We start from the raw sequence: 11981 nt of genomic DNA, 5'->3' as shown, positions 1-11981 counted from the left end.
CACAGACAATTTAATCAAGAAAAGTAAATAACACACAAGATTTTTATAGTGGTTCAACCCCGATAGTCGGTAATAGCCTAATCCACTTAGAGTTGTGATTATAGATCTGTACTCAAGATCAGATGGACTGAGCAAACTGAGTTTCTTCAGTACAGATTGCAAAAATACAAGAATCCTTTCAAATACCAGCACTTTCTCTCTCTAGAGTACTCAAACCCAAATTTTCTCTCTCTAGAATACTCAGACCCAAATTTTCCCAAAAGTCTAGAAAGAAAAAGCAGAATCCCCTCTCTAATCCCATAAGCCCTCTATTTATAGGCTTAGGGTCATACATCTGATATCCCCTAGAATCGGGATATTTTATTATATTTATTACATTTAAATCACAAAAAACATTCAAAATGTAACAAAACCCCCCATTTGTGGGAAGAATGAGAGATTCCCGCGTATCTTGTTGAAGTTTTTTCTGGGAATCTTGACTTAGTCCTCCTCTAGCTAGTTGATCCACCTCACCTCCACTCTGGTCGATCATACACATGCTGGTCGGACATACACTTGCTGGTAGGACATGCAAGTGCTGGACATGCACTTCTCTCCTCTAACATGACACTCTCCTCTAGCATGTTATTTCTTTATTTGGACAACCATGCACTGGTTGGACATATGCGTAAAGACCAAATTCTTGGTCTCTCCTCGGTCCACATCCTTGGGGTCTCCTAGGACCACTCTCTTGGGGTCTCCTAGGACCACTCTCTTGGTTCTCCTCGGACCAAAGTCCCTTGGGCTCTCCTCAGACCACATCCTTGGGATCTCCTAGGATGCACTCTCCTTAGTTCTCCTAGGATGCACTCTCCTTAGCTCTCTTCGGACCACACCCTTGGGATCTCCTAGGATGCACTCTCCTTAGCTCTCCTAGGATGCACTCTCCTTAGCTCTCCTAGGACCACCCCCTTGGGGTCTCCTCGGACCACACCCTTGGGATCTCCTAGGATGCACTTAGCTTGGTTATGACATCTTTCAAGCAGTCCAAACTCTTCACCAGTCTACCGGGTCACTTTATCACAACTCTGAGGAGTCAATGTATTTATTGACTATTAATCTGTCTTTTACTGACCATGCACTGCCACTCGTCACCTTTATTGCCACGTCATTGATCTCCAATTTTTGGGGATAACAGATATTTATAGTCGATTTTTCTTTATGTGATTTGTTAACTTTTTAAAAAAAAAAAATATTTTATTTCGGGTTTAAGTATTTAAATGAGTACATATAACAAATTATTTGTTTTCATTAAGCACTTTATTGTTTATTTAGTTACAATATAGCTTTAATATATTTTTCTTTATATTTTGTCAACTTTTTTATTATTTTTTTGTTTATTGTTATATTTGAGTAGGTATTTTGTTGACAACTTTGTTGGTGAGATCAAGCTTTGGAGGATTTTATATTAGAGGTAATATTTTAAACCTTAACGTATAATTAAGCTATTGAGCTTAGTGGAATGTATGAATTATAAAATAGTGGAGATAGGTTCTGGAACTGTGTGTTGCGGTGATATAAGGCTGTAATTATGCATGTTTGATTGATTAATTGGTTTGTTGTGTTTATGTGAGGAATATAGGTTTATTTAAATTTTAGGAAATATGATAAAAATAGGGGAAATGCTGCCCAATATTTTTTTTAAAAATTTAGTAATATGAGAATTATGCATGTTTGATTGATTTATTGAATATTTTTGTTTATACCATGTGTTGTATACATGTACGTTTTAAATTTGGGAAATGCGATAGAAATAGGGGAAATGCTGCCCAATTTTTTTTGGACATATTGTTTCCTTTATTTACTTGTCAATTAGGTAATCCACGAACCTAATTGTTAATGTTTGTTGCTTTGTTTGTTTGTTTTTTTTTTGTGAAGTTTGACAATGGATAGAGATTGGATATCAGCGGATAGGTTATCCGTGAAATATAGGAATGGAGTTGAGTTTTTCTTGGAATTTTGTGCAAGAAATACTCAATCTCCTAATAGTATTCTTTGTCCTTGTGTTAAGTGTGGTAACGTTGTGAGGATGCCAATTTTTAAAATAAAATATCACTTATTTAGGAATGGAATAGACAAAAGTTATAAAGTATGGTTTTTGCACGGAGAAAGAATGAAAGTCATTGATGAGGGGCCATTTAAGAATAATAAGTATTTTGATGTGGATTACGAAGTTGATGATACTGCATAAATGATTGATGATACACAATATGAATCACATGTGGAGCCAATTAATTTTCAGTCAATCTTAGAAGATGTTGAGAAACCTATTTTCCCTAGTTGTACAAGGTTCACTAAATTATCAGCACTGCTTAGGTTATATAACTTAAAAGCCAAACATGGGTGGAGTGATAAGGGAATGACAGAGTTGTTAACATTTTTAGGAGAATTATTACCCGAAGGTAATGAAATGTCGTCTTCATTTTATGAAGCAAAGAAGACATTGCATTTGTTAGGCATGCAATATGAAAAAAATACATGCTTGTCCTAACTTATATCGAAAGAGATTTGTTGATGCAATTGCATGTCCGACATGTGGCGAGTCTAGATGGAAAAAGAAAAAAAATTCAGATGCAGTTAGAAAATGTGTCCCTGCAAAGGATTTATGGTATCTACCACCGATACCTTGTTTGGTTAGGTTGTACCGAAATGATGATCATGCTTAAAATTTAATTTGGCATGCTAAAGATAGAGTAAAGGATGGCAAGCTAAGACATCCAGCTGACTCGCCAGCTTGGAAAACAGTAGATGTTAAATGGACAAACTGAGCTAGCATTATATATGAGGTACAATGGTGTTTATAATCTTTTAGTTTATTTAGTTTAACTTGAAATTTAATAGTTTATTGACTTTTTTAATTATATGTAGCTTCCTCGATGATTTAGTGCAAACGAAGGGGTTGAACCACATGTACACTTTCATGCATCCCGCTTTAGTGTCCACTAATGTAAGAACCAATGAAATACGTGCTAAAAATCTCTTCGATCGGTTTCAACAGATGGTGCTAGAGACACAGTTTCTAATTTGTCGTAGGAACAACAAGTAAGTCAACTTAATTTTATATTCATATATTTTGTTTATTTATAAATATCTTACAAGAGTTTTTTTATTGTAGCTATCATTGCATGTTAGTATTAATTCAGACACACAGTCACATTTTCGTCTGGAAATCAAGGAGATAATTATCATGTAAGTTATACATATTACTTAATTAATTTATGATTTCATTTCAAACTCATATATGAGTAAATATTAATATTGTGTGAAAGGCATTGGATCAATATGATACACACTGAAGACAAAAAGAGTCAATCAATCTAAAAGTTTGTGTTCCTAAGGTAAGTAAATTATATTACTTATCGTATTAATGTTTTTGACATATTTTTATTATAATATCTTGATAAATATAATACTTAAATTTGGATAACTATGTTGTAATAGTGTCGAAACCAGACTGGGCTAACCGAGTGTGGCTTTTACATTATGAAGTTTGCTAGACAGTTGATTTCACAGCCTAGACCAAAGACCTACTTCAAAAATGAGGTATTGTTTTACCTTTTAATTTTCATTTAAACTATCATTCATGATTTTATTTGGATGATTTCTAACTTATTATTTTAACTATTTTCTAATTAGTTTACGAATAGGACACCATATTCAGCTGACGAAATCAACGAGATACGGGATGAGTGGACTAAATCAATTATGGCATATCTCAGTTAGCAAATGAAACTACTAGAAATATAGGCTTTTACTTCGTTTTTTACACATAGAATATAAAAAACTGAAGTAAAAGCCTTTCAATAGGTTTTTACTTCGCTTTTGGGAATGGTAGTACATAAAAATAAGCTATTACTTCGGTTTCTTAAAAAAACAAAGTTAAAATAGAAAATAGACAAGGGTCATGTTTGGTTTGCACACTATATTGGGGCTTTTCACTTCGGTTTTTATGAAAAAACTGAAGTGAAAAGTGGAGCAAACCAAACGCGGTCCTGAAGGCTTTTACTTCGGTTCTTACATAAAAACCGAAGTAGAAAGGGTACTTTCTACTTCAGTTTTTATATAAGAACCGAAGTAAAAGAGTTTTAATACCCTTAATATATAGCTTTTGCCTCATTCGTCTCTCTGAAGCAAAAATCTCAAATGCCAAACCCAGAAAACCTCCATTGTTGTCGTACTCCCACGAGGGTTTCAATAAATATACCCTTTTTTTATGTTTTTTTTTTACAATTTGAAACCATTTTTCTTACTTAAAAACAGAAATATTAGTTCCATTTTTATTTTTGAGGGAGAAAATAAAGACTTTGGGTGTGGGTATTTTTAGGGCTTCGAAAATGGGTATTGTTATTGGACTTTGACTGGTTTTCTTACATTAAAATGTGTTCTTGAGCTTCAAAAAATGTATGAATCACTAAATCTTTGTTTGTATGTTTTTTTTTATTTTCTATATTATTTTCATATTTTTTTTCTTATAGATATAATGTGTTTGTTATATATAGGTTTTAGAGTTGCTAATATTGATTTAGAGATTATTTTGAGCATCAAAGAGTGTTTGTTACCTTAAAACTTTGTTTGTGTTATTTTTTTTTATATTATTCCGAATTTAATACTTATTTTTTAGTATATTTGTGTTATATTTTTTTTATTTATTTTGTTATTTTATACAATGTTATTAATTATATATATATTAGTAAAATTTAAAAATTGTTGAGACTGGTTATTTAAATTTCTAAACATAGCTTCAATAGGTAATGTTGTTGTCAATGTTAGAACTTGAATGTTTGGATTATTAGTGACATTTGTTTTTTATTTTCTATAACTAGCTAGCTTGATATGTTGTTTGATGATTATGTAACTAGTTTAATTAATTATGTAATTGTTTGTTTTTGTTTAAGCTTTTTAGTAGGGTTGTTGATTTAGTTGTCAATTTGGTATTGATTTTGGGTGACTTCAAGAGTAATATTGGAGGTGAGTAATCTTTAAATTTTATTTATTGCTTGCAATATTTATTTATAAAATTAGAGTTAAATCATGCATGTTTTACTTTAGTGAAGTAGGTTCTGAGAAATTTGTTGTTGGCGGTGATATAATGATGGAATTATGTGTGTTGATTTTGTGTTTGTTTGTGTTGAATTTATATATAATTATAAAATTGGGATATGCTACAAAAACAAAGGAAACTCTGCAATTTTTTTTTATAGATTTTATTAATTGTTTTCCTTTTTCAATTCGCACACTATGTCGAGATATTTTGTGTGTTATTTACAGGTTTTTAAATTTTTGGAGATGTTAAAGTGCAATTGTTATGCTGCCGAAATTTTGTTAGACTTAAGAAAATTTAATAATTAAACTTCAATGATGTTGGATGTCCTAGAAAAAAGAACTAGGAGTGGAAGATGTAGAGGGACATGAAAATTGGATAAGAGCGCGAGAAACGAAGAAGACTCTTGTCGAAGATAATTTGGACAAAAAAATTGAAGAAAGAGTTGTAAATGTTTTAAAGCAAAGTAGGAAATTTTTTTAAGTGTTGTTACAAGTTACTAATTTAATCTATCATTGGTTTGTTTTGTAGAATGAACTAAATGACAAAGTTACTAGTAGCCAAATTGTCTCCAAGGGTTGGGAGGACATCTTGCCAATCCAACAAGAATAGTTAAGCCGATTGATGACTTATATTTATTAGTAAGGCTATTTTGTTTATACATACATTTAGTTTTATGTGAATGTATATATAAATGTTTATGATATTTTACTTAATTACAATTATGTGAATGTATATATGAATGATTAAGTTATTCTACTTAACAATTATGTGAATGTATAAATATTTAATTTTATAAGAATTTTAATTCTAAGTGTTTAAATTTTGTGATTTTTATTTCTGTTATAAATTAAATGAAAATAAACCAATTTCAAATGTAAAAATATATATAACTATAAATGCATAGAATTAGACTATTTAAAAAAAATTAGGGCAAGAAAAAAATATATAAAAATAGAATTGGGCCATTTAAAAATAATTAGAAATAATTATTAATAAAAGGGAAGGGGGGGAGCTTTATACTTCGGTTATTATGTAAAAACCGAAGTAGAAAGTGGAGATTCTAGGCACTTTCTACTTTGGTTATTATGTAAAAACCAAAGTAGAATCCTCACTTTCTACTTCGGTTTTTACATAATAACCGAAGTAGAAAGTGCCCAGCAAGGAAGCGTACCCCACTTTCTACTTCGGTTTTTACATAATAACCGAAGTAGAAAGCTTATTTTTTTACTTCAGTTTTTAACTACTTTTTACTTTGCTTCGAACTACTGCGATTGTGACTTTTAGCGAAAACCGAAGTAAATCCAGCTTAAAAACCAAAGTAAAAGCCTTTTTTTCTTGTTGTGTGAGCAAGTTGGTGAGGAAATTTTAGTTTAAGTAGGTTTAACACTTAGAAATTTAGAACACAAGGAGTACTTATATATATTAACTTTGAAATCTGAATAACTTTTGTAGTTTTGATCACAAATGTTAACCTTAGATAAATGTTTAAAAAATTTATACAGTTGTTTTTTCTGTTTCTGCTGCTGTTTTTTTAATCAAAATAGGCCAGGGAAATTGGCATAAACATTTGCAATTTCCTTGGTTAATACTTTATGTGATAGTTCCCAACTGACGCAAAAAAAACTTGTTTTTAACATTTGTGGTAGTGCCCCACTGACGCAAATGCCAGTGTGGTTTGCGTCATGGGATTTCGCGTCACATATTAAACTGACGCAAAAACTCAATTGTAGCAGTTATAAACTGACACAAATGACCTTTTTTGTTGCAGTGATGATCTCCACCGCCCCCAGTGATTCAGTTTTCAGATGACTTAGACGACGACGATGCAATCAACATAGGATAGATTATATAGTTATATAAATAGTAGTGTTTATTTGTTTGAATACTATTAAGACAATTATTAATATTAGATTGTATGGTTTATTTTCTTATCAATTAATGAAGACTACAATTCTGATTATAAATTTTATTATATATTAAATTTGAATTTTTTTATTTTTTTATTTCTGTTACACTATTTGCGACGAAAAATATATTGTATTTGCGGCAAACAATTCACCGCAAATAAGATTCAGACAAGATAAATCACTCATCATTTGCGACGAATAATATGACTATTTACAGTGAATTATTTAAAATTTTTACTGTAAATAAATGTCAATTACGACCAAATCTAGAATTATTTACGACAGATTTACTGATATTTATAGTGAGAATTTTATTCATTACAAATAATAGTATTTATGACAATTTTTTTACGATGATGTATTTGCGACGTATTATGAGGATATTTGCGGCAAAATTGATTGCCGCAAAAACTTCAATTTTTTATAGTGACACCAATTAACATGAAGTGTTTTTTTTTTTCAATAAAATAAAAAACCGTTTATATAAGATAGATGTGAACTAGTGCATGTGACATTGTATACGTGACGTGTAGTTGGCTTTATTTTTGTATGCTACTTCCAATAATAATAATAATATATTTAATAGGAAGAGGACACACATTTTCCTTGTCACAGATATAGGCATAGTCGATCTAGAAATGGCGTGGCAAAGAGGTAGAGAGGGAGCAGCAAATCACATCGACATCAAGATGCTTTCCATCTACGAGTCCGTGTTCATCCATTTCATGTCCTCCGTTTACCGATATAAATATATATATGGAATTTTTTTATACGGGATTCACTTTAAGTCTTACCAGTAGATAAATTTTTGTGTGATTTTTTTATGACTATGTATATTATAGCTATTTAGAGCATTCTGTAAATTTTCAGAAAATTCCGAATAGTTTACAGTATCAAAAACTAAGTTCAAACATATTGTTGCATGCGTGACTAATTTTTTTTTTATGCGCGTGGAAAGCAACATATTTGAACCTAGTTTTTGGTATTGTAAACTATTCAGAATTTTCTGAAAATTTACAGGATGCTCTAAATAGCTACAATATACATGATTATAAAAAAAATCAAGTCAAAAACTGTTCATGGGTCAAGAACACTGAAAGTCCACTGATAGGGCTTAAAGTGAAACCAATTGTCATATATATATATATGGGAATTCTCCTATAAGAGCTTCACTTTAAGCCCTACCGGTAAGACTCTCAGTGTTCTTAACCCGTGAATAGTTTTCGGCGCGATTTTTTTATGATAATTTATATTGTAGCTATTTAGAGTATCTTGCAGATTTTCAGAAAATTCCGAATAGATTGCAGTACCAAAAACTAGGTTCAAACATGTTGTTGCACGCGTGACTAATTTTTTTTATGCGAGTGGAAAACAACATGTTTGAACCTAGTTTTCGGTACTGTAAACTATTCAGAATTTTCTGAAAATTTGTAGGATGCTCTAAATAGTTATACTATACACGGTCATAAAAAAAGATTGCGCCGAAAACTATTTACGAGTCAAGAAACACTGAAAACTCTACCGATAGGACTTAAAGTGAAGCCCTATAGAATAATTTTTCTATATTCTCGTGTATATATATATATATATATCATAATTCTGTCAATAATATTGCATCTTTGTTGGTGAGAGCCTCCATCAGTTCAAGATGGCCCTGAAAATTCCATAAAGAAAAAAAAAACTAACATGACTGCCTAAAAAAACATGGTTGGGTTGCCGTCAGAGTCGGTGATAATGTAAAAATGAAAAAAAGAAAAAGAAAAAGAAAGACAAAGTTAGATCATATAAAGATAAAATTCCCGTTCGAACGTATAAATGTTATTATTTTACTTAATTAGTATTTTGTTGGTAAACAAAATGTGTTTAGAACAGTGGCGGATACAGAATTTAAGTTTAGTGGGACGAATATTTTTCCTGAAATAATATAACAAGTAAAAAAATTATTAAGAAATTGAGACAAATTTTAATTACGATATATAAAAATATTAAATATCAAACTATTTAAATCGATACTAAATAATAAAAAATATACAAAAAAAAATTATTTTTTAACTCATTTTATTGTGCTAATTCAAATATTGAATATCAAACTATTTAAATCAATACCAAATAATAAAAATAGTTTATGCATTTTTAGATCTTGTGTTTTAATAACTCATTACCTGTTTGAATCCTGTATTTTGATAAATTACTTTTTGGACTCTGTATTTTTTTTAATTTATCAAAACACAGGGTCCAAAAAATAATTTATCAAAACACATGATCCAAACAAGTAATGAGGCAAAACACAAAGCCTAAAAATATATAAACCCTAATAAAAAATATACACAATACGATGAAATCTTAAAAAAAAAAAAGAAAAAACTTTTAACTCATTTTATTGTACCATTTCAAAAATCAATTTTGAACTCATACTAATTCAAAAACATTTTATTTACAATTGTTCAAATTTTGTAGGAGTCCTGTATTTTTTTTTTAAAAAAACTGTATATAAATAAAAAAAAAATGTCCTTACTGAGATTTAAACCCTTTCATTAAGATTTATATAAATGAGCTTAACCATTATCCCAAAATCTTAATTGTTAAATTTTAGCTTCAATTAAAAATATATACATATTTTTTTTAAGATGAACAGTGAGATATATTTAGGTGTCCTGTTTTGATATTTCTTACAATTTTATTTGAATATTTTAAAATTAAAATTTATATTTCAATTTTAGGTTTTATAATTAATTATATTTTTTAAAATAGATTTTTACTAATTTTTATATGTTAAATAAATTATAAATTTAGGTTTATTTTTTAATTAATTTTAAAGTAGATTTTTAATGATTTTATAAATCACTAATAAGTATTTAAATGCTATAAAAACAATTACAGTTTCGTTACAATTTTTTTTATTCCTAGAACTAACGGAAGATGGGGAGTTTTGTGACAAATTTCCCTAATAAGTAATAAATATAAATGATGAGATAGATCCCTAGAAATATGTTAACCCTGTCTAAAAATTTAGTGTGGACAAATGGAATACCTTAAACGGGACAAATTTCTCTTGCTGGTATGTTTGAATGTTAGGCACGGTGATTGGTGGGTAGGCACATGCAATTTGAACCGATCTTCAACTTATTTGAACATCAATCTCAATTCTCTAAAACCAAATATCACTATACTCACAAGCAAGCCCAAATGGAGGCTCATCACCTCTTCACATCCCTGTAGAACATTAATGAGCAAAGCCTAGCTATTTATATAAACTAGTGTATTCATAATAAAGGAGTCAATATACTGCTGCACCGTAGAAGAAGATGATAAGATGGGGCAGATGTTGCCTGCACCATTCTATGAGAGTGGCTAATCTTTTTGTCAACCTCTGTGGTGTTGCCATGATTATCTACTCACTTTGGCTCCTTAAGAAATGGAAACTTGGAGTTTCTCACCTCCCCATTGTCTTGTACATTCCCAAACCATGGTATGTGGATGTGCACTATTTACAATATTCACCCCTTCCCCTTCCCCTTCTATTGAGTCTACACTGTAGAAAGTCAACCACAGAGTTTTGGTTCTCTCTTTATATAATTAATAAGCTTAAGTACTACTTCTATGGAGTGTAAATAGAAATTTAAACCTTATTGTTAAGTGAACAATGAGTTGCTAATCAAGAAATTTATTAATAATGCCTTCTTATGATAGCAGGTTTATATATGCATGTTTAGGGGTGGGAATTGCTATCTGCTTGAGCACGCTCTTCGGTCATATAGTCACTAACTCTACCAACAACTATATTCTTTGTATAGTATCCTTTATAATTAATTTGTGTTCTATAACAATATATATACATATACCCATTATCATATACATTATAATCCTCAACAGTATGATAGTACATATTCTCCATATGTTCTCTTCTTTTCCTCCAATTTGGCGTTGTTATCTCTGTGTTCTTCAAAATCGACTGGGATGTGGTACGCTTAATTATTTCTCAGAATTGCATACTACATCAAATCAAATTGTATCTCAATCCTTTCATACATATGTATGTTTTTGTGTTACAGCAATTTTCCAAGTACATCGATGAGTATCACACAGGGTTCATGAGTTTTGTGATATTTCATCTTAATATGTGTAGATTGATTGTCATTATGTGTTTGGTGCCACAGGTAATTAATTTCTCTCAAATCTTAATAACCTTCAAAATCATGCAGTCCCTAGCATTTATCATTCATTTATTATAAATTATACCTTGCAATGTTTTTCATCATCCCTGAACAGTATGATTAAGATATTAACTCACGTACTTTATATATGCAGATGAATGTGATAATTATAGGAATTATTCTTTGGGGAGTAGGAGTGGAGGCAAGGTCGAGTCAACCGAGCCATTTCAATATAACTGACTTTCATCAATCTTTTCTGGTGACACCCAACTTGCCAATAATATCTCATGAAAATGTCAGTTCAACACGAAGTTTTAGAAATTTCTCATTGATTTCACCTTCTTGTCACCAGATTAATTAATCCATGCACAACATTTCTAGTACTATATAAATATATATATAAAGATATATTTCTCCCAGATCAACTCCCATCTCATCTCGTTCAAAATGTACCATTATTTATTGTATGAAATACATAAAAATGCAGACAAAATTTTAACTTCTGTTGAGGCACTTGCAGAAGTAGCTAGAGCTACTAGAGTTTTGCTATGGTACGTTTGATTTTGACCATAACATTTTTCATTGTATTTTTGGTACTATGCAATTTTTTGGGGCACACTACTTTGTATTCTTTAATTGTGCCGGCATACTACGTGTAGAGTTTGCAAAAAAAAAAAATCACGAATACTTGTACTAAGTGAATGAAATTCAACATTTTCTTCTTAGTATTTGGAATAAAAGAAAACAGCAAGTGCGTGAATTTATTATAGGCATGTTTGGAAAGTTATTTGGTTATTGAAATTTGACGTAATTATTTGGAACAATCAAATTTCATTA

At 30.4% G+C, this 11981-nt stretch overlaps 1 protein-coding gene across 5 annotated transcripts; it reads left to right on the top strand.

The window, feature by feature from the left end:
• Positions 1-10165: 10165 nt before the first annotated feature.
• Positions 10166-11760, top strand: LOC133803399 (tetraspanin-19-like). 5 transcript variants are annotated; one of them, XM_062241431.1, is made up of 5 exons: positions 10166-10459; positions 10684-10783; positions 10872-10952; positions 11043-11147; positions 11299-11760. In XM_062241431.1, exons 1-5 carry the CDS (start codon positions 10296-10298, stop codon positions 11503-11505), a joined length of 657 nt encoding a protein of 218 aa, XP_062097415.1. In that variant the 5' UTR covers positions 10166-10295; the 3' UTR covers positions 11506-11760. The 5 variants fall into 5 exon arrangements, with proteins under 5 accessions (XP_062097415.1, XP_062097414.1, XP_062097413.1 ...); XM_062241430.1 differs by having other exon boundaries at positions 10681-10783; XM_062241429.1 differs by having other exon boundaries at positions 10872-11147.
• Positions 11761-11981: the final 221 nt, after the last annotated feature.

The sequence above is a fragment of the Humulus lupulus genome, chromosome X (genome assembly GCF_963169125.1).
Source record: "Humulus lupulus chromosome X, drHumLupu1.1, whole genome shotgun sequence".
Classification (NCBI taxonomy): domain Eukaryota; kingdom Viridiplantae; phylum Streptophyta; class Magnoliopsida; order Rosales; family Cannabaceae; genus Humulus; species Humulus lupulus.
This window is presented reverse-complemented; position numbering and strand designations above follow the sequence as displayed.

Bases quoted from the DNA above. Each gene is read 5' to 3' on its own strand.
- LOC133803399 (XM_062241428.1), top strand. From the start codon at position 10,296: ATGATAAGATGGGGCAGATGTTGCCTGCACCATTCTATGAGAGTGGCT. The intron at 10,784-10,871 runs GTATCCTTTATA...ACAGTATGATAG, and splicing joins ACAACTATATTCTTTGTATA to TACATATTCTCCATATGTTC. The intron at 11,148-11,298 runs GTAATTAATTTC...TTATATATGCAG, and splicing joins TTATGTGTTTGGTGCCACAG to ATGAATGTGATAATTATAGG.